Source organism: Erythrolamprus reginae, chromosome 1 (genome assembly GCF_031021105.1).
Source record: "Erythrolamprus reginae isolate rEryReg1 chromosome 1, rEryReg1.hap1, whole genome shotgun sequence".
Classification (NCBI taxonomy): domain Eukaryota; kingdom Metazoa; phylum Chordata; class Lepidosauria; order Squamata; family Dipsadidae; genus Erythrolamprus; species Erythrolamprus reginae.
Window position 1 is genome coordinate 294,286,303 of NC_091950.1, and position 20,359 is coordinate 294,306,661.

The window sequence follows — 20,359 nt, forward strand, 5'->3', positions numbered from 1 at the left end:
AAATAAAAATAAAACCAATCCCTAGCTAATTAATTTAAATTTCTAAAACTTTACTCATAATGACCATTTGTTGCATCTACACCTTGCAAAATTATTTTGCCCATTATGGGAAAATAAATATATTTGCATATATATTTGTTTGTTCAAGTTACTCAATTTTCCATCTTAAGGATTTCATGCATGTCAATTGCATTATATTTTTGGGGCAAATTAAAGGAATAAAAAGGCTATTGATTTCAGCCTTTTGTATTATTATTATTAAATTATGATTTAAAATAATGAAGATATTACCAAAATCCCTGTATTTTAATGGTCATGAGCAGGCAACTCCAGCAATTTATGTATAATCTGACTTGTTTTAAAATAAGCACACTAATAATAGTTTGATTGCTTTTGAAGTAAATGAGATATGTAGATCATGCACTTCTATTTACTTTGAAGTGTGGAGCTATGTGTAGAGATGGGAGGTGTTTCATTTTATTATTGACTTGTGACATCTAACTTCATTATATGATTGCACAATATAGTCAGATTTCTTGTATGCTTCTTTGTATCAGTTTTCTGATACTTCCCCCTTCCCCATTAATTCAAGTATTTTTAGAGTTTGTGATAGCATCTTATGTGTTATGAAAGTCAAACATTTTATGAGCAAATTATTTAGAAGCTCATAAATGCTTTGAAGAGCTCCTGCAAATTTTAACTGACATGATCAAGGTTATTATTTGTTTTTAAGTTAAATGGAAACTTTCTTTTTTTATGGCTAACATCAATGATTGCTTTTCATTACTGCTTTATGTGTCATTTTGTATATGCTAGATTATGATAGTGAAATATTCATTCAGGTCTATCATTGCTATATCTTGTGTTCCACAATCTTGCAATTTGTTTCAAAAATAATTTGAGGTGTGTGTGTGTATGAGAGAGAGAGAGAGAGAGAGAGAGAGAATATATCATTTATTTATCTATCATCTATCAACCTATCATCTGTCTATCTATCTATCATCTATCTATCTATCTATCTATCATCTATCATCAATCATCATATAAATATATCATATATCATGTATCTATACACACATACACATACATATGTCTGTGTATATATGGATGTGGCATCATATGTTTTATATACCTTTTTTGCCATTTCTGTTGTTTGTCTTCATATGTGTCAGTTAAGCTGTAGCTTTATTTCATTCTTATTTGCTCAGTGAAAATTCCCTTTTCCTTGATAATAAAACCCTGAATTCTAACAGTGAAATCTATTGTTAATAGTCTGGATTCATCCTTTTCCCCTGGTTTTCATTAGGTTCCGAGCTCATGCCCAAAGCCCTCTCCACTAGGATAGTGGGAGGCATTTGGTGGTTTTTCACACTTATCATCATTTCCTCGTACACTGCTAATTTAGCCGCCTTTCTAACAGTGGAACGCATGGAATCCCCTATTGACTCAGCAGATGATTTAGCAAAGCAAACAAAAATAGAATATGGAACTGTTGAAGATGGAGCAACCATGACCTTTTTTAAGGTAGGACCTTTAAAATTAATTAATGAGAGGGAAGGAACTCTATGTTTTCTTACTTCTCAACAAATTAGCAGCCAAAAATCCCTTTCTTCATCTAGATTATTTTTAAATCTGGCTTATTGTTGTTTTTGGCATATTTGAAAATGTAGGATATATTTTTGCATAAATAATTTGCTTTTGAAGTGATAGTTGCTGTTAACATATTTAGCCTGACTTTTTCATCAAGGGACTAATAAAAAAGCAGGACAAAGGATACTTCTGCTGCATTCTCTTGTACTATTTAATTACTTAGAAACATCAGATCTTGGTTACATATTTGACCAATATATTTCTGATGTACTAAGGCAGTATCAAAATGATATACTTATTTGTGTATACTTACTTATCTGTCCTGACATATTCAATTTCAGTTAGAATTCAGTATTCAGCCTCAAATGTCAAATTTGTGTGAGCCTGAACTGCTTCTTTGAAGTGGACTGGGGTACTTGATAATACCCCTTGCTATGAATGTATTTATTAGGATCTGATTTATCTGAGTTTTGTAATGTTGTTAGCATTTTAAAACCTTTCCCATGAATTCAATAAATAGTTCAGAAATAATACACACACACACATTCTTAACAATGTCACAGAAGCAACAAGTTCTAGAAGCACGAGGTTGGAAGTTTCTACCATTCTTAATTTCCTCACTTGATATTCTTGTGAAATTGTACTGTGAATGGAAGCTAATTTCAAAGATAAGATCAAGGTTGCTCCCAACTTTATATGCAAGTGCACGGGAAGCTGCTGTTATTTTAAAATATGTGTGGGTCATTCACTTCTCAGGGTAAACCATTTCTAATTTCAAATGGATTTAAACACTTCCTCTGGGGGAATTGGGAACAGCTGATTGTTTGATTAAAAGAAACATAACATCATGTGGGGCATAACATACAGCAACTTGTATGAAAGTTTTGAAAAAAAACAAGTAATAGACTCATGCCACTGTTAATTGAGCCTATATTTGTATACTTATGACCTATGGATATGCTGATATTTGTGAACACAGGTGATAACTTTCAAAATTAATTACTATTCTGTTGACCTAATAGCTTGACTGAATTTTGTCTGACTTTATGAATAATTTAGCTATTTCTGCTGATACCACAAGTGTTAAATAAACATAAACCAAGCTCTGGTGGAAATTTAATTTACTCCAGAAATTAAAACTAATTAATATTTCACTGCTCAAAAAAGAATGAGAAATGCTTTTACTTGTGGGTTGTTTTGCAGAAGATGTACATAGCATCTTAATGAAAATTTTATTAGGGAAAAATACTCTTGTTTAGCAGGAACTAATCAATTATAGCTGCCCTAATGTTTAGGGCATTGAAACTGTCAGAACATGAATAGGGGAATGCTTAGAGAGATTTTTTTTGGTCTTTAAAGAGACCATATGAATAACCTCCCAGAGAGCATTGGTGGCACATATAATTGATTCTCCTTTGCCAAAGTAGAGTAGAGAGCGTTAATTTACTGTCCTATTTATTTTGATCTTGTGAAGAATGTCAGTCATCTATTCTATGTGATTGTATGTCTGAGATGAAAAGCAATGTTTTGGAATCCAATTGTCAGAACCGTTATTCCTCTTAAAGAGCAGGTTTCTTTTCCTTTTCTTGCCTGATGCTATTAGTTGCTTCTTTTCTGTTCCCTGAGTATTACAGTTCTTTATAATTTTTTAAAATTTATTTTATTTTTCCAAATTATTGCTTATTTAAAAGTCCAGTAATATCTGTTACCAGATAAGATAAGATGATGAGAGGAAAGGAGAGGATAAAAGGTAAGAGATGATAAGAAATAAGATGAGAGGTAATAGATAGGACATAAGATAATAGATGAGAGATGAGAGATGAGAGAAGAAATAAGAAATAAAAGATAAAAAGTAAGAGATAAGAGAAGATTTGCAAGCTCCTTAAAACCCACCTCTGTCGTCAGGCGTGGAGGAATTGAAATTTCCCTTCCCCTTAGGCTTATAGAATTTATACATGGTATGCTTGTATGTATGAGTGGTTCTTTAAATTGGGGTTTTTAAGATTATTTTTAATATTAGATTTGTTTACATTGTCTTTTTATACTGTTGTTAGCCGCCCCAAGTCTTCGGAGAGGGGCGGCATACAAATCTAATCAAATCAAATCAAAGATAAAAGATAAAAGATAGATAAAAGATAAAAGATAAAAGATAGATAAGGTAAGGTGAAGTGAGGTAAGGTAAGAAAAGAAAAGAAAAAAGGAAAGGGAAAAAGAAAAGAAAATGTTTATGGTCATTTTTTTTCCCATACCGATCCGCAACTTGGGAGTTCTCCTAGACCCACAACTGAAGCTACAGCAACATCTCTCTAAGTGAGTGATGATCATATGATTGGGGTATTTTAACTTGTAACACTGGATTTTAATTTTTTTACTTGTTTTTTTTCTATATATTGTTTTTTATTGCTGTAATCCACCCTGAATCCGCTAGGAGAAGGGCGGCCTATAAATTTGAAAAATAAATAAATAATATAAATAAGAAAAACAGGTTGTGAAAAGGATATATTATGTCCCAGACAATTCTGCAAACTCTGCTCAAGTATCGCTTATATGCTATGTTCTGGATAGAAAAAAGTGAACCACCAATTATCTTTTCTGCTATCCTCACCACCTTTTGCACCACCTTTTGCACCACCTTTTGCACTACATTTCTGAATCAATAATAATATGGAATAAGATTGCAGTTGAACATATTTTATATCCAAAGATGAAGACTTGGAGAATACAATACAATACAATATATTAATTAGTATTAATATATTTTATACTAGGGTTAGAATTTTATTCAAGAATTAGATAACAAAAAGTATAGTCCATTAAATTCTTGTGTAGTGCAGTACAACATACATTCAATGTGTGCTCAAATTGTTCCATATGCAATGGACTAAAAAGTAGATATCTGCCAAAATTACTCTCATTAGAAAATAGGGGCTGCTAGCTTTCAAGTCTATTTCCCCCCAATAACGCAGGTGTAAAAATATAATGCAAGTTATATGGTAAAAATTCTGAAACAAGATGTCTCCTAATATGATAATTCTGGAATTTATAATTAATTTCAGGACTGATTTAGGCTTTCGATTATAAAAAAGTAACATTTTTTTCTTTTCCCCATGCATTACTTTCCCTAATTTTATTTATGTAGCAAAATTAAGTAGATGTCATAGCTGCCTGAGTTGTTGCATTAATATTTGTAGGAATATCTGGTCCTGAAAATGAAAGTTCACTCCTTATTGACATTGAATAAGAAAGATAGGAATAGAATGGTTATTAGTGTCTTCTATTTGAGAAAGATTTTTTTTAAAGTAAAAACTAAGCAAAACAGCCTTATTCTAACATAACAGTACAAATATCTGCATTTAGAAGAAAATATGAATAATAACCATGAAACATTATAGCTGCTGCTCTGAATTACTGTAATTCCTTTTGTAGATGGATAGATGGATGGATGGATGGATAGATAGATAGATAGATAGATAGATAGATAGATAGATAGATAGATAGATAGAAATAAAAATAACAAATTAGAGATTGAAAAGTTATTTTTAATATATTATTTGGAGGCTTTGAATTTGTTTGCTGAATGTTTCCTCTATGCCCTTCCTTCCTAAATATCAACAATTTTAAGATATGATGGCTGTGGAATTTTGGGAGATTAAGTCCACATATCTTAAAGTTGTAAAAAGATTTATGTACAGCACAGAGTAGCCAGATGCTTTGGAGTTTAGTTCTGCTAAACTTTAGCTACTAGAATTTGACCATTAATAGCATAACCCCCTGGAAAGTTCAGGGTTTGTTTTTGTTTTTACATTTCCCTAACATTTCTGAATATTAGGTAATGGTTTCTACTTTTAAAAGTGAGGTTATAAAGGATTTCTTAAATCTTGCCTATCTTTTGATTAGTGCTCATAATAATCATAACATCTAATTGAAAAAAAATGAATAAACTACAAAATAATAGTTTAAGAACTCACTTTTCATCCTGCTTATGTTGGTCAAAATCTGTATGTAACTTTTTTTGCAGCAACAACAAACTTGGCAAGTGACAAAAGTCTTTTCATCTGTCAAAAAGTTGATTACCAACTGCAATACTGAAAAAAACTATTCCTTGGTAGATAAAATGAAGGAACATTTTTTTCTAGGATCAGCATAAATCTTATATAAAAGTAGAGGATAGAAAATATTTTCAGTAGCTCTGCTTCCACAAATACATTAACTGGCATTACCTTTTGTCAGTAAACATTCAGCTCACCACAGACTAAATTCAGCAAATGCCCTCCTCCACATGGCAAAAATGATTGCCAAAAAATAAGGCAGTCTTTTATTAATTCTATTAAGTAATGTTAATCATCTAAAACTTTGTGAAAATTATAGTCTTCTACTGAATTGCATCCGTTCATTGGAAAAGTAAACTTACTTATTTATTTTATTTTATTTTTTTCTGATACTTTTTCTAGAGGCTAAAAGTGAAATTGCCCTAGCATCCCTTTATTGATCCTTGGACAATTCCCTTACCTTTCTTTATATACAGTATTTTATATCTACAGGATTTCATCCTGTATTAATCCTTAATTACGTGTGCGTTCTAGAACTGCTCATAGACTTAGATCATAAGTGTCAAGCTCGATTGTGTCATGTGATGTATTAGGACATATTGTAATTTTTTTTTGCTTTTGCGGAGCTGGCATGGGTGTGACTTGCACATGGAGCATCCAGACCCTGGGCTGCCAGGCCTAGATGTTCTAAATAGGATCTAATCCAAACACACTAAATCATTGTTCTCCATAATTTGGAAAGTATTATTGGGGTAGCCTACAGTTTTATGTAACTTTTGAAGGGATAATAATCCAATTAGAGTATGGTATAGAATTAGGTACGGTATGGAATCGTTGGCTGTAATCAAAAGAATATAAAATACCAATTTATATTCTAATGTAGGAGTGTCAAACTCAGATCATCATAGTGACATCACATGACATATTTGGACTTTATTTCTCTTCCTTAAACCAGGTGTGGGTGTGGCCAACGCATGACACATTTAACCCACAAGCTGGGAGTCTGATAGATCTGTTTCTAATGCAAAGAAATCAGGGACACGATGGCTCAGCAGTTAAGGAAGCTGATCTTGTCAGTTGGAGAGCTGGCAGCCAGAGTTTGAGTCAGAGGTGGTTCTAATTGACCTCGCTGCCGGTTTGCATCCTCCCGTTTTCCGTAGCCACACTGCATGGGTACTCAAGCGCTTTGTGCCTGCGTGCCTGCACAGTGTCAATTATTTTTAAAGCCACGAACAAGATCGCACCTCTCAGCAGCCAATCAGAACCCACAGGCTTTGCCTTCTCCGGGTCCTGTCGGCCAAATAGTGCAGATTGATGAGACTATGGGTGAAGTCCTTCTCTGTGGCAGTTCCAGCTATCTGGAGCCAACTGTCCTAAGAGATCTGTACCTCCCGCATCCTCCTGGCCTTCAGGGAGGCCTTAAAAACATGGTTTTGTCAGCAGGCCTGGAGCTCTTGAGCTATAGCACTCTGCTCCAGCCTAGAAATGAGAAATGATGAATGTTTTTGGAATGGGGTTTTATTGTTTTCTATTATTGTGTATGCTGCTCAAAGTCTGTCACAAGTGGGTGGCCTATAAATTCAACTAAGTAAGTAAGTAAGTAAGTAAGTAAGTAAGTAAGTAAGTAAGTAAGTAAGTAAGTAAATAAATAAATATGACAACCTAATGCACAGTTTCGGAAACTCAGCTTCTGTGCATACTCAGAAAGGGGGGGGGGGAACAACTTCCCCGACCAAAATTCAAAAAAAAAGATGGTAGTGTCCATGGGTTCACATTGACTGAACCAGTTCCATGATGTTGTCATGACATCACCAGCTGATAGCTACCTGTTCATCCAAACAGGACTGAACCAGGAGGAACCTACCTCTCATTTGAGACTCAAGTTTTGTGCAACAGGGTGCATTACTTCCATTATTTGTCCCAGCTCCTGCCCACAAGCAATCTGAAAACATGCAAATGCAACTAAATCAATAGGTACCACTTTGATGGAAAGGTACCAGTGTTCCATGTGCCTTTGGTTGACTATGTGACCGTAGATATTGTATTTGGACATCATTGGTTTCCTAAACTAAAAAACAGAGATGAGCTTCATGATCTTCTGTCAGAACTGACTGACAAGGAAACCTTTATCTTTTTACCTTGGGAAGAAATAACAATGCTTAATAATGCTGAAACTATCACACAATTGCTATTATATATTGCCAAGAAAATATTCATGGTTTTGCAATCTAAAACTTCAAAATGCAAATAGAAATTGGATGTATTCTAATATATTAAATGTATAACCCACTCTGTACCCACTAAAGTGCAGAGGTATCAGATTGAGGGCAAATTGTATGAAAGCTGGACCATCAGAAAAGCTGAACAAAGCTAAATAAATACTTTTGAATTGTAGCATTAAAGTAATTTATTTAGCATTCCTTCAACTGCAAGACAAACAACATATCCATACTAGATGAAGTAAATCTAGACTGATTATTGGAAGAACTATTAATGTGACTAGAGTTATAATATTTGTGACATATAATGTAAAGTCAATTCCCTGATACCGGGAAACATGAAAAGCAATAAAAATCAAGCCAGGATGAGATGGCTTAATATTATCACTGATGACTCAGTCATTAACTTACAGGAACTCAAGCAAGCTATTTGAGACAGTCCTAGTGAAATAATGTCTATCAGCTCATGAAGAAATGGAACAATTGAAAAACCAAATAAGTGGTTTCTGGATTTCTGCACTTTCTGCCCTCCTTTAGATATACTGTAGTAAAGATATAGTAATTGCCCAGTTTGGATATTTTCCCCTTATAATGCTGTCTCAATGCAGAAATCAACGCTGTATTCTTTGTATATTGAATTCTATAGTCAACAAAACCATGCCTCTTCCATGTAAGCCCTATCAACCATTGAGTACAAAATACAGAGCTTTTGAGAAAAAGAGTAGAAAATACTGGAAAGGCTTATAGGAGTAGGTTGTTCCAGAAAATTAGCAGATCCTTTAATGCGGAATGTCTGGAGGGGGCAGTGGGTTTTAATGCACATTTCTCAAGAAGTTGTGCCAATTCAATTCTTTGAATTGAAGGGAAGGAAGGCACACGTAGTGTTGTAATCTCTGACTCAGTGCCTAGCATATAACTGAAAATACTTATTCTCACTGTAAATATTTTTAGCAGTCCAACACAATTTAACTGTTGTGAGCCCTTACACATGGGTAGCCGCTGGAAAACGGAAACCACAGAAGTGCAGATGCGGATAGTGGAAACATGAGAAATATTTCACTTATTTAATTGCCTTTCACAACTCAGAAAAGTAGGAAATCGATGGGGTTTGTTGATATCCCTGTTTGTCTGTTAGATGGAAATAGAGAAAAACAGCTGAAAGGATCAAGCATTCTAAACAAGCAACAAATGTACACCTCCAGTTTTTTGAGAGGTCTATACCATTTTGGCTTTGTTCACTCATCATGCAAAAAATGATGTTTTTTAACTTTAGTTTTGAACTGATCTTAGAAGCTTTTCCTTTCCACAAATTATATTAAGAATTTGAGAACAGAATGAGTAAATACTAGAAAGGCTATATCATTATCTTCAGAAAATTAGCAGATAATACTATAAATAATAATGAAAAACAACCATAGGCAAACCCAAATCACATGACTTATATCAATTATATTACATCTGCAGTATAAAAAGTTGACACCAATTCTTCTTAAACATTAGTCCAATAACCAAAAAGGTAAATATTAATTATTTAATCTCATCAAATACATTTAAAAAATTAAAATGCAAGAGAATGTTTGATTTTTCTTACCAGATATTTCTTTGCCTGTTTCCAGTCTTGATATTTTGTCTATATATTGTGCAATTAGTCTAGCTCACATATAGATTAATTTACCAACTAAATGTTAGTTTACATCCTATAATAATGCCAACATGAGTTTCTGGAAGTGATGTGCTATTGCATGACATTATTTAACATGGAAAACGGGATTTCAGTTTAACATGCATTTTTTAACATGAACAATTTTTCATTTATAAACATAATGCACAAAAGCATCACAAAGGCAGATCTGCTGAGTGCGCTGAAATTGTGCTACTGCTAGTTTCTTTTTAGATCTGCCCTAAGAAAACTACTTTCTTTACTGTAATTTAAATCTTAATGTGTTTCCCAAAGTGGATGAGTGGCTTGAAAATAAATAAATATATTTGGCAAACATCTAAGCCTTAGATTCCAAGGAATGTCCTTTGTGTCATATTCCTAGTGAATTTTGACTGAAGAAGCATGTGCTGCTGTCTCCGAATTATAATTATAGCTATGCAAATTGGAAGAATATACTTGCCAACGTAATTTTAATATGCCATTAGTTATTGCATTGTGCAATATGAATTGTTTGAACACAAAATCAAGAACAATCCCTTACATGTTTATAATTATTAAAAACATGGCTTGGTTTTCTTTCGCTTGCATGCATTCAAAGTTTATTTATTAAGGACAAAATATGAGCAGTTAATTTGTTATATTTGTTATATAAATATATTTATATACAGTGAACCCTCGATCATCGCGAGGGTTCCGTTCCAGGACCCCAAGCGATGATCGATTTTTCGCGAAGTAGCGGTGCGGAAGTAAAAACACCATCTGAGCATGCGCAGATGGTGTTTTTACTTCCACCGCTGCCCGCAGCGCGTTGCTGGGGAGCGCGCGCGGGTTGCTGGGGCCGCTTCCCAGCTGGGGAGCGGATCTGGGGTTTCCCCAAGCGCGCGCGCGTTGCTGGGGCCGCTTCCCAGCTGGGGAGCGGCCCCAGCAACGCACGCGCGCTTGGGGAAACCCCAGATCCGCTCCCCAGCTGGGAAGCGGCCCCAGCAACGCGCGCGCGCTTGGGGAAACCCCAGATCCGCTCCCCAGCTGGGGAGCGGCCCCAGCAACGCGCGCGCGCTTGGAGAAACCCCGGCTCCGCTCCCCAGCTGGGAAGCGGCCCCAGCAACGCGCGCGCGCTTGGGGAAACCCCAGATCCGCTCCCCAGCTGGGAAGCGGCCCCAGCAACGCGCGCGCGCTTGGGGAAACCCCAGATCCGCTCCCCAGCTGGGGAGCGGCCCCAGCAACGCGCGCGCGCTTGGAGAAACCCCGGCTCCGCTCCCCAGCTGGGAAGCGGCCCCAGCAACACGTGCGCGCTTGGGGAAACCCCAGATCCGCTCCCCAGCTGGGGAGCGGCCCCAGCAACGCGTGCGCGCTTGGAGAAACCCCGGCTCCGCTCCCCAGCTGGGAAGCGGCCCCAGCAACGCGCGCGCGCTTGGGGAAACCCCAGATCCGCTCCCCAGCTGGGAAGCGGCCCCAGCAACGCACGCGCGCTTGGGGAAACCCCAGATCCGCTCCCCAGCTGGGGAGCGGCCCCAGCAACGCGCGCGCGCTTGGAGAAACCCCGGCTCCGCTCCCCAGCTGGGAAGCGGCCCCAGCAACACGTGCGCGCTTGGGGAAACCCCAGATCCGCTCCCCAGCTGGGGAGCGGCCCCAGCAACGCGCGCGCGCTTGGGGAAACCCCAGCTCCGCTCCCCAGCTGGGCAGCGAAGCTGGGGTGTCCCCAAGCGTGCCGCCCGCCCGCCCACGCCGTTGCTCGCGCCGCCGCTGGGGTCTTACGGGGCAAGAGGGGAAAGACCCAGGGAAGCCGCCCAGCTTCCCAGCTGGGGAACTCCACCATCTACGCACACATGCGCAGATGGTGGAGTTTACTTCCGGGTTTAAAACTCGCGAAATAGCCCTTTCGCGATGCTTGAGGACGCGAAACTCGAGGGTTCACTGTATACTAATTACACTTCCATGATATTAATATAACAGATTATGTTTATTGTTATAATATTTGACAGGATAAATTCGCAGTAAATTTCCTATTTTTTTTCAAATATGAAAAAAAATTAAAAACAAAGATATCTATGTCACTCTCTTCCCACTCCCCCAAGTAAATATGTTTACCTTAGTGATGGAAACTTGATGACATTTGCTCATCATGCCATTCCTATTCAGGCAAAAATTATACAAAACACAGAAAAATGTAAGAAGTGAATAAAAAATTTAAAGAAAGAAAATATAACAAGAGGGAACTTGGCTAAAACATGTTCACAACAGTACCTTTCATTACGTTTCTATATAGCTTTTTTTTCGGTCAAACCATGGTTATTTTCTTCATGTCCTTACATTACCTTGCTCTTTTTATGAATTTAATCACTCCCAATCACTCATCCAAGGGCATGGGGTGAGATATCATCAGTACGCTGATGATACCCAGCTTTGCATCTCCACCCCATGTCCAATCAACGAAGCAGTGGAAGTGATGTGCCGGTGTCTGGAGGCTGTTGGGGCCTGGATGGGTGCCAACAGACTCAAACGCAACCCGGATAAGACAGAGTGGCTATGGGTTTTGCCTCCCAAGGACAATTCCATCTGTCCGTCCATCACCCTGGGGGGGGGGGGAATTATTGACCCCCTCAGAGAGGGTCCGCAACTTTGGCGTTCTCCTCGATCCACAGCTCACATTAGAGAACCATCTTTCAGCTGTGGCGAGGGGGGCGTTTGCCCAGGTTCGCCTGGTGCACCAGTTGCGGCCCTATTTGGACTGGGACTCACTGCTCACAGTCACTCATGCCCTCATCACCTCGAGGTTCGACTACTGTAGTGCTCTCTACATGGGGCTACCTTTGAAAAGTGTTCGCAAACTCTAGATCGTGCAGAATGCAGCTGCGAGAGCAGTCATGGGCTTCCCCAGGTATGCCCATGTTACACCAACACTCCGCAGTCTGCATTGGTTGCCGATCAATTTCCGGTCACAATTCAAAGTGTTGGTTATGACCTTTAAAGCCCTTCATGGCATCGGACCAGAATATCTCCGAGACCGCCTTCTGCCGCACGAATCCCAGCGACCAATTAGGTCCCACAGAGTGGGCCTTCTCCGGGTCCCGTCAACTAAACAGTGTCGGTTGGCGGGCCCCAGGGGAAGAGCCTTCTCTGTGGCGGTCCCGACTCTCTGGAACCAGCTCCCCCCAGAGATTAGAACTGCCCCTACCCTCCTTGCCTTTCGTAAACTCCTTAAAACCCACCTTTGTCGTCAGGCATGGGAGAACTGAGACATCTCCCCCGTACCTATTCAATTCAATTTATGTATGGTATGCTTGTATGTATGTTTGCTTAAATAATGGGGTTTTTAAAATATTTTAAATTGTAAATTATTAGATTTGTCATTAACTGTTTTATTGTGGTGTGAGCCGCCCCGAGTCTACGGAAAGGGGTGGCATACAAATCTAATAAATAAATCTAATAAATAATCTAATAAATAATAATAATCTACCACAAAATTCTCAGTTTCATCTTTCTTCTAAACCCTTTTGTTCTTCCTTTGTTTATTCATTTAATAAACATTTATCTTCATTCCTTCTCTTTTTAAGTACTTTAGTATATTTTTTGATCTAAAAAAATTTGGTTAATTTGGTTCACTTTCCTTTACACTCAACTATGTTTTAGTTTTAATCTCTCTCTCTCTCTCTCCCCCCTCCCTTGCTATACACACTTTGCACTGCACTTGCAAATTCGTTTTACTCTGTTTCTCCTGACACAGAAAATTGTCACTTCCATGAACAATATGATCCATTCCAGATTACAAATTGTCATTTCCATGAACAAATACTCATTCTTCACAATAACTGATATAATTGCCAGTTACTTTCTACTAGCATTTGTGTATTTTAAATTTCACGATCCATTTTGTTCTACCTCTAGGTGGAAAGATAAGAAAAAAATAGATTTTCAGCTTTAGTTATACCCATGCCACATCTCCTACTAAGTGTCTAGAATTCCATTCAGGTTTTTGCCCATTTTGGTTAATATTTATTTATTTATTTATTTATCCATCTATCTATCTATCATCTATCTATCTATCTATCTATCTATCTATCTATCTATCTATCTATCTATCTATCTATCTATCTATCTATCTATCTATCTATCTATCTATTGGATTTGTATGCATGACCCAAGTCCAATTTTGGCCAAGCAGGTGTATGCTATTTTGTGCAAATCAGCATCTGTGTTTACAATTCAGAGGTTGCACATAGCATACCAACTAAGAGTACTATCATAGTCAGATATATCTGATGCGATTTGATTTTGGAGTAAATATAGATTATGTCTGAAATATCTAATGGTTGTTTTATTGTGTCGTTAGCATTCCAATCTATTGGAACATTCTATAAGACAGCTAAGAAATCAACCTGCTATTTACCTAATTCACCTATTCATTAAAGAATCATGGCTGTATTTTGTTTCTGGCAGTACTCCAGTGTAATGATTTGATTTAGTTTCTTACACTCATTTCCAAAGGTGTGATTTAACTAAATAATCTTTCTGAGGACATATTTTAGTATTCTTTGTTCTTATGAATCCTGTACATTTCAGATTTTTTTCTTTTCCAAGAAACAAAGTGATTTTTTAAAAAAACAATATTCAATTTATTTCAGTGTATCTATTAAGTGGGAGTAGTTTGGATCCAACTATTTATGCTATAGAAGCAGGGGTGGGAGTCCAGTGGGGAAGCGAAAATGGAGTTCCACCCCAGAGCACCCAGTTTGCATTGAAAGATGTTGAAAGAAAATACAGGTTTTTTTCCAATGTTTATCCATTATTCTTCAAAAGAAAAGTTCTGGCTTTAATTGAATGTTGATCTTTAAAATCCTTTGAATCAAATTATAGCAATATCAATAACATTTAGATTTATATACCATTTTACAGTGTTTTACAGCCCTCTCCAAGTAGTATACAGAATCAACATATTGCCCCCAACAATCTGGGTCCCTTGGAAGGATGGAAGATTGAGTCAATCTTGAGCCAGTGGTGAGATTTCAACTGCTGGACTACAGCTAGCAGTTAGCTGAAGTAGTCTGCAGTGCTGCACTCTAACCACTGCACCACCCCTGCTCTGTATATGTATTTATTTATAATGTATTCATATTATTTATTTAGTATTTATTAATTAATTATGTATTTATATCCATTTTTAAAGCTTTGTATATTTACATCAAGCATGGTAAAATGTTCCTTTGTGTTATTCATATTTCCAACATATGTTTGAAGTGTCTATGGAGATTCTCAGTCATCCAGGTCATGGTTGTCCCAAAGATGCTTTTTCAAAAGGCAACTGGAGTTTCTTTGTTTTTCCTTGAAGACATTCAAATTTGAACCAAAGTTTGTACATTTTGATAAATGCACATTCATCGTCGGTATTGTACAATTGTATTTCAAAATTTGACTTACTTTGTTCCATACCACAAGTCTTTTTTATCCATTTTAAATATTTGAGTTAATGTAAATGGGAGAACCATTGAGATTTTAGGTAGAGTTAACCTGCAATATTAACCCCACACCAGAAGTTATATAAGCCTCCTTCCAGCTATCAGGAATCTTTCTGTTCTGCAAAATAGTACTTACTGTTATTTTGTAAAGGTTGTAAATGCTCATTTTCAAAACATTTGTAATAGAGACAGGCAGTCCATCTTGACCAGGTATTTTTCCTGTTTTAATCTTTATTTACAGATCTACACAGCGTCCTTATTGTTATAGGAAATATTCAAAATTTGATTATCTGCAACTTTAGGTGAATTCTATTTATGCAATTATTAATCAATTTTCAGAATAAATTAGTGTAATACTGATGAAACACTTTTTGCATCTTCATATTATCTATATTACAGTATTCCATCTGTAACTTTAATATCACTTTCTTTGTCTTTGTCTTTTTGTAACTTCTACGCCACTCAATTCACTGGTTTATTTAGAAATTCAAATTTTCTTTGTTTTGCATTGTTCATTTTTATCTCCCACTCACTTAGACAATTCCTCTGTAAAAGCTTAATGTGATAACAGATTGCTATTGCCCCTGGAGATTTCTAGAATTCTTCAAAATCATTTTGTCTCACCTGTTCTTTTTAAATTCACTATTCCATTGTATAAAGTGCAAGCTTTTCTTGCATCCCAAATAATCTCATTTTTTAAATCTTTAGTAAGATTATTCTAGAAAAAAAATCATTTAAATTTATGGTCCTTTATCATTCCTTTTGGTGATGAGATCTCATTTTCTCCCCCTATGATCCATTTCTACTTTTAAAAGTTAAAATTTAAAATCACTAGATTATGTTACTGTGTTTCCACGAAAATAAGACCCTGTCTTATATTTCTTTGAACCCCAAAATAAGTGCTGAGACTTATTTTCAGGGAGGTCTTATTATTTTGGGGTGCATAGAACAAGATGAGGCACGTTTTGCAGTCTTACCTGTCTCCCAAACCTTAACCAGAGGAAATGGCAGGACTGGCTGCGCATGCATTTAAATATGTTGGAGGGGGACACTTTATTTTCAGAGGGGTATTTTCAGGGGATTGCTTAAAAGCCTGATTGAGCTTATTAGCAGGGGATGTCTTATTTTGGGGAAAACATGGTATCACTGTTTCGCTTAACTTCCATCACAATGTAATTGCCATTGTCATCTATCAATACAAGTTTTGAATGTAATTGGCAGTTTATATGCAAAATAAGTCTTTTTTCCTCCATCAAACTTGCTGAAATATACTTCCAGGTGGTTTTTTCCCCCTTTAACCATGATCATATATACATTTCTATTAGTATTTTGTATGTGACATAATTTTATTGTCTATACACATTTGAAAAGCTTCAGTAGAACAGTGGCTCTTTTGACTTTGTATAGCAACATTCCTCCCAAACACAGATCTAAGCTTCTCAGTCGTCTTTATTGCTTCACAGAGTATAGTAGTACAATTATAGACATAATAATTTAATGCAGGAGCTGCACTGGCAACCAGTAGTCTTTTGCATGCAATTCAAGAAGTTTGTTATTACTTATAGAAGAAGTTTGCTATTACTTATAAATCTCTTATTTCTGAAAACCTGCCTATTTATCCAAGACTTGTATTAGAATGGGTGCATGTTTCATTGCTTTTCTTCCATGGTTTGAATGGGAGTTTTGTTGTTGTTGCTTCTTGTAATTATATTGAATAATTTATTGTAAGCTGCCCAAATTTATTGTAGAGTTGGACGGCCTTATAAATTTCTAAAATTAATTAATGAATCACAATTCAGCATTATATTGGAACAATTATTAGCACTGCACTGTGGAAAAAACAAACAAACAACTGATTCAACTAATTCAGTGAACAGTGGCTGAGCCATAAACTATGACTCTATAGCACAAAGAAATTCTTAATCTCTTGGCCTCAGATTCCTGTTGCTTGCATCCAAGAAGAAGCCACAGTCAATTAGACAGAATCAGTAGCCTATAGTCTTCCTTTAACCTCCTTGGACTTTCCAACATTACTCCAGCTTGTTAATTTTAACATATCAAAAGAAGAAAAATATTACATGTATTATATACTGTACTTAATTATTTTAATATTAATTAAATTCAAATTAGTTTCATCTTTTTGTCCTACTCTGTCTACTCTTTCAACTGTGTCCCATAAGCAGTCATTGAGGGCCATGTGTGATCATCAGCCAGAAAAAGTTTGTAGGGAAAATAAGTATTCAACCTCTGTCATTCTGTGCATTGGTTTGATATAAAAAAGTAACTCTAGATAAACAAATTTAGCCAATTACGGTTTGGATTATATTTTTTTGCTCCCAGACAAGCCTCATTATCACTTTTCATATAGATATTTATATGAGAAAAATGGAAGAAATATGTCAACCTTGAACAACCTAGTGACAGCCAAATAACTATTCCCTCACTTTAGATTTTTAATCATAATTGATTGGTATCCAAGTAAATTCTTGATAAATGATCTTCATTGCTTTAAACATTATTCAGCTTTGTTTAATTTTTGTTCATATCTATAGTGGGTCACAACAACATATGTAATGTATTTAATTATTTCTATTTGAAATGAACATCCTTGGCAATCAAAAGTACCGTAACTGTACTCTGTTATGACAAAGTTCTGGTCCCCTGTGTTTTGATCAGCCCTTGTGATTCATTATGCTTAAGCTTATTAAAAGCAGAGATCTCATTCATCTTCCATTGGCACAGCAGGTGTAACTGTGTCACAAACGATAAAGCCTCATATTTATTTCATTTATTTTTCAAAATTATATTTTAATTAAAATAAATTTTGGTGACAGGTGCAAATTTGTGACATGTGCACCATTTTTAAATACCATTTGTGCATTTTATTAAAAGCAGGCGACAAACCTTGTTTCTGTCTCACACTATGTATTTATATTCAAGAATGCAGTGCAAAAGTACTAGTGTTCAAATTTTTGAAACCAGTTGGAATCCATGATGTAGGGTATGGTTTTCAAAAAGTTCCAAGAGAGAGAGTTAGTTACAAAGTTAGAGTTAGGGTTAGGGTTACAGTTGGAATGGGAGTAGATGGAGTTGGATAGAGATGATGGAGATGGTGACAGAGACGGAGACAAAGATAGAGATGAAGGGAAGGAAAAGGAAAAGGAAAAAAGAAAACATAAAAGAAAAGAAAGGGTTAGATAAATTCTATTTCAGCAGCTTGCTCATCCAGATTGTCTCTGCTACTCAGCACAGGGGCACTTTCACCAAGTGGTCTGTGGCAGAAATTTGATTTATTTTTAAAAAATTTTGCCAGGACTATGTTAAGGCTATAAATAACTTCCACAAATAAATAGTTATAATACTTTTAAACATTATTTTCATATATATTAATTAGTATATAAAAATAACACATAATATGCATATGACAGATAACTTTGAACAGTCTTATTATAAATGAAGCTATTCATGGCTTGTACCTCAGGACTTTAAAAACCCACTTCAATCTGAAAATTAAATGATGCTTAATGAAAAGAAAGATTCTGAAGATTTGTCTCCAGTTCCTTCTTTCAGTACAGTTATCTTTCTATTTAAGTAAGTCAATCGCTGGTTATTTGGAAGTACTGAGGTAAAAATAGGAAAATTTCTATATGTCAGAACAGAGGGGAAACCAAAGGAATTTCATAAGTGGGATGTGCAATTTCATCAAATTGAGAGCTGCACCAGATAGTTCAAAGCATGTCAAAGACTAATTTTTCCTCAATATTTTTACATTCCCAATTTATTTCTTAATTTTATTTTAATTTTATTTTTTTTAATTGTGAGGGGCAGGTGTCAATAAATTCAAATCAGCTCCCATTAGTTGCTGCATTTCCCCTGATTAATAGAAAAACTCTTAGTCCCCCTCAAGTGTCATGGAATTTTTAACAGATGGGAGAAATTTTATTTCTTTTTGAGGGCTTTCAGGTTAAGCAGTTTGAACAGTATATGAAATTAGTGTATTGAAGAGGCTAGATAATTTTTATAATATTTAATGTTGTTTCACATCTCATATATGTTACCGTATTTCTGTATCTATAAAATCTGACCATTGTTATTCCCTTCCACATGTATTTATTTAAAAATATAGCAGAACTCTAAATGCTACTTCTTTCTGCACATCAATTGAAGCTTTCTTTGAAAGATAAGTAATAACTGTTTGGCTAGCAAATTACATGTTTTGTCAGTAGTGACTGGCTTCAAGTCAATCATTAAAGTGAACATCTAAAGCTCTATGCATTTCATTCTAGATTTTTTTTTCCAGTTTAAGAATTTGAGTGGTCTTGGATTTGAATATTTGAATGTTACTCTCTCTCTGTGTGTGTGTGTGTGTGTGTGTGTGTGTGTGTATGTATATGTAGATTGTTCTGAGTTCGGGTTTTGCCCCGTGTAATGTTTATGTATATATTTAATTGTTCTGAGTTCGGGTTTTATATATATATGTCACATGTTTTTTTGCTGAATTTGAAAATTAAGGGAGACTAGGATAGATCTATTTCGGCCTTATTTTGGCCTCATCAGCTAGCCACACCCACTGGGACTTGAACCTAGAACCTTTGCCTTGTAAGGCAGAGAATTATCCTCTAGGCTACAGTATCCAAATCCTTCAGCTCTGCACCAGGGAAGGGTTACATATTTTTGTGTTGAATCACCCTGGTGTATTGAAAGAACATCATAGCTCCTTATTTGCCTCTCAGCCCAACCCAGGGCCATTTCCAAGGCAGTTAATTTTATTGATAGTCGACAATTCTATCTATATGTGTCACATATTTATTTATTTATTATTTAGATTTGTATGCTGCCCCTCTCCGCAGACTCGGGGCGGCTCACAGCAAGATACAGCAAATCATGACAAATCCAAATAAATTTAAAATATTTTAAAAAGATTTAAAAAGAACCCCATTTATTAACAAACACACACACAAACATACCATGCATAAATTGTACATGCCCGGGGGAGGTGTTTCAGTTCCCCCATGCCTGACGGCAAAGGTGGGTTTTAAGGAGTTTACGGAAGGCAGGGAGAGTAGGGGCAGTTCTAATCTCTGGGGGAAGTTGGTTCCAGAGAGTCGGGGCCGCCACAGAGAAGGCTCTTCCCCTGGGGCCCGCCAACCAACATTGTTTAGTTGATGGGACCCGGAGAAGGCCCACTCTGTGGGACCTAATCGGTCGCTGCGATTCGTGCAGCAGAAGGCGGTCTCGGAGATATTCTGGTCCAGTGCCATGAAGGGCTTTAAAGGTCATAACCAACACTTTGAATTGTGACCGGAAATTGATCGGCAGCCAATGCAGACTGCGGAGTGATGGCGATACCCACTAAAACCCTAATTGTGTATTGGACAAAATAAATAA

The 20,359-nt window shown here is 36.5% G+C and overlaps 1 protein-coding gene across 3 annotated transcripts in view; it reads left to right on the forward strand.

Moving 5' to 3' along the window:
* Nucleotides 1-20,359, forward strand: part of GRIK2 (glutamate ionotropic receptor kainate type subunit 2) — a 581,525-nt gene that overhangs the window by 460,686 nt on the left and 100,480 nt on the right. For all 3 annotated transcript variants that reach the window (XM_070733273.1, XM_070733274.1, XM_070733275.1), the window contains exon 13: nucleotides 1,307-1,524. In XM_070733273.1, the coding sequence (XP_070589374.1) occupies nucleotides 1,307-1,524 (218 nt within the window). The remainder of the gene's footprint in view (nucleotides 1-1,306; nucleotides 1,525-20,359) is intronic.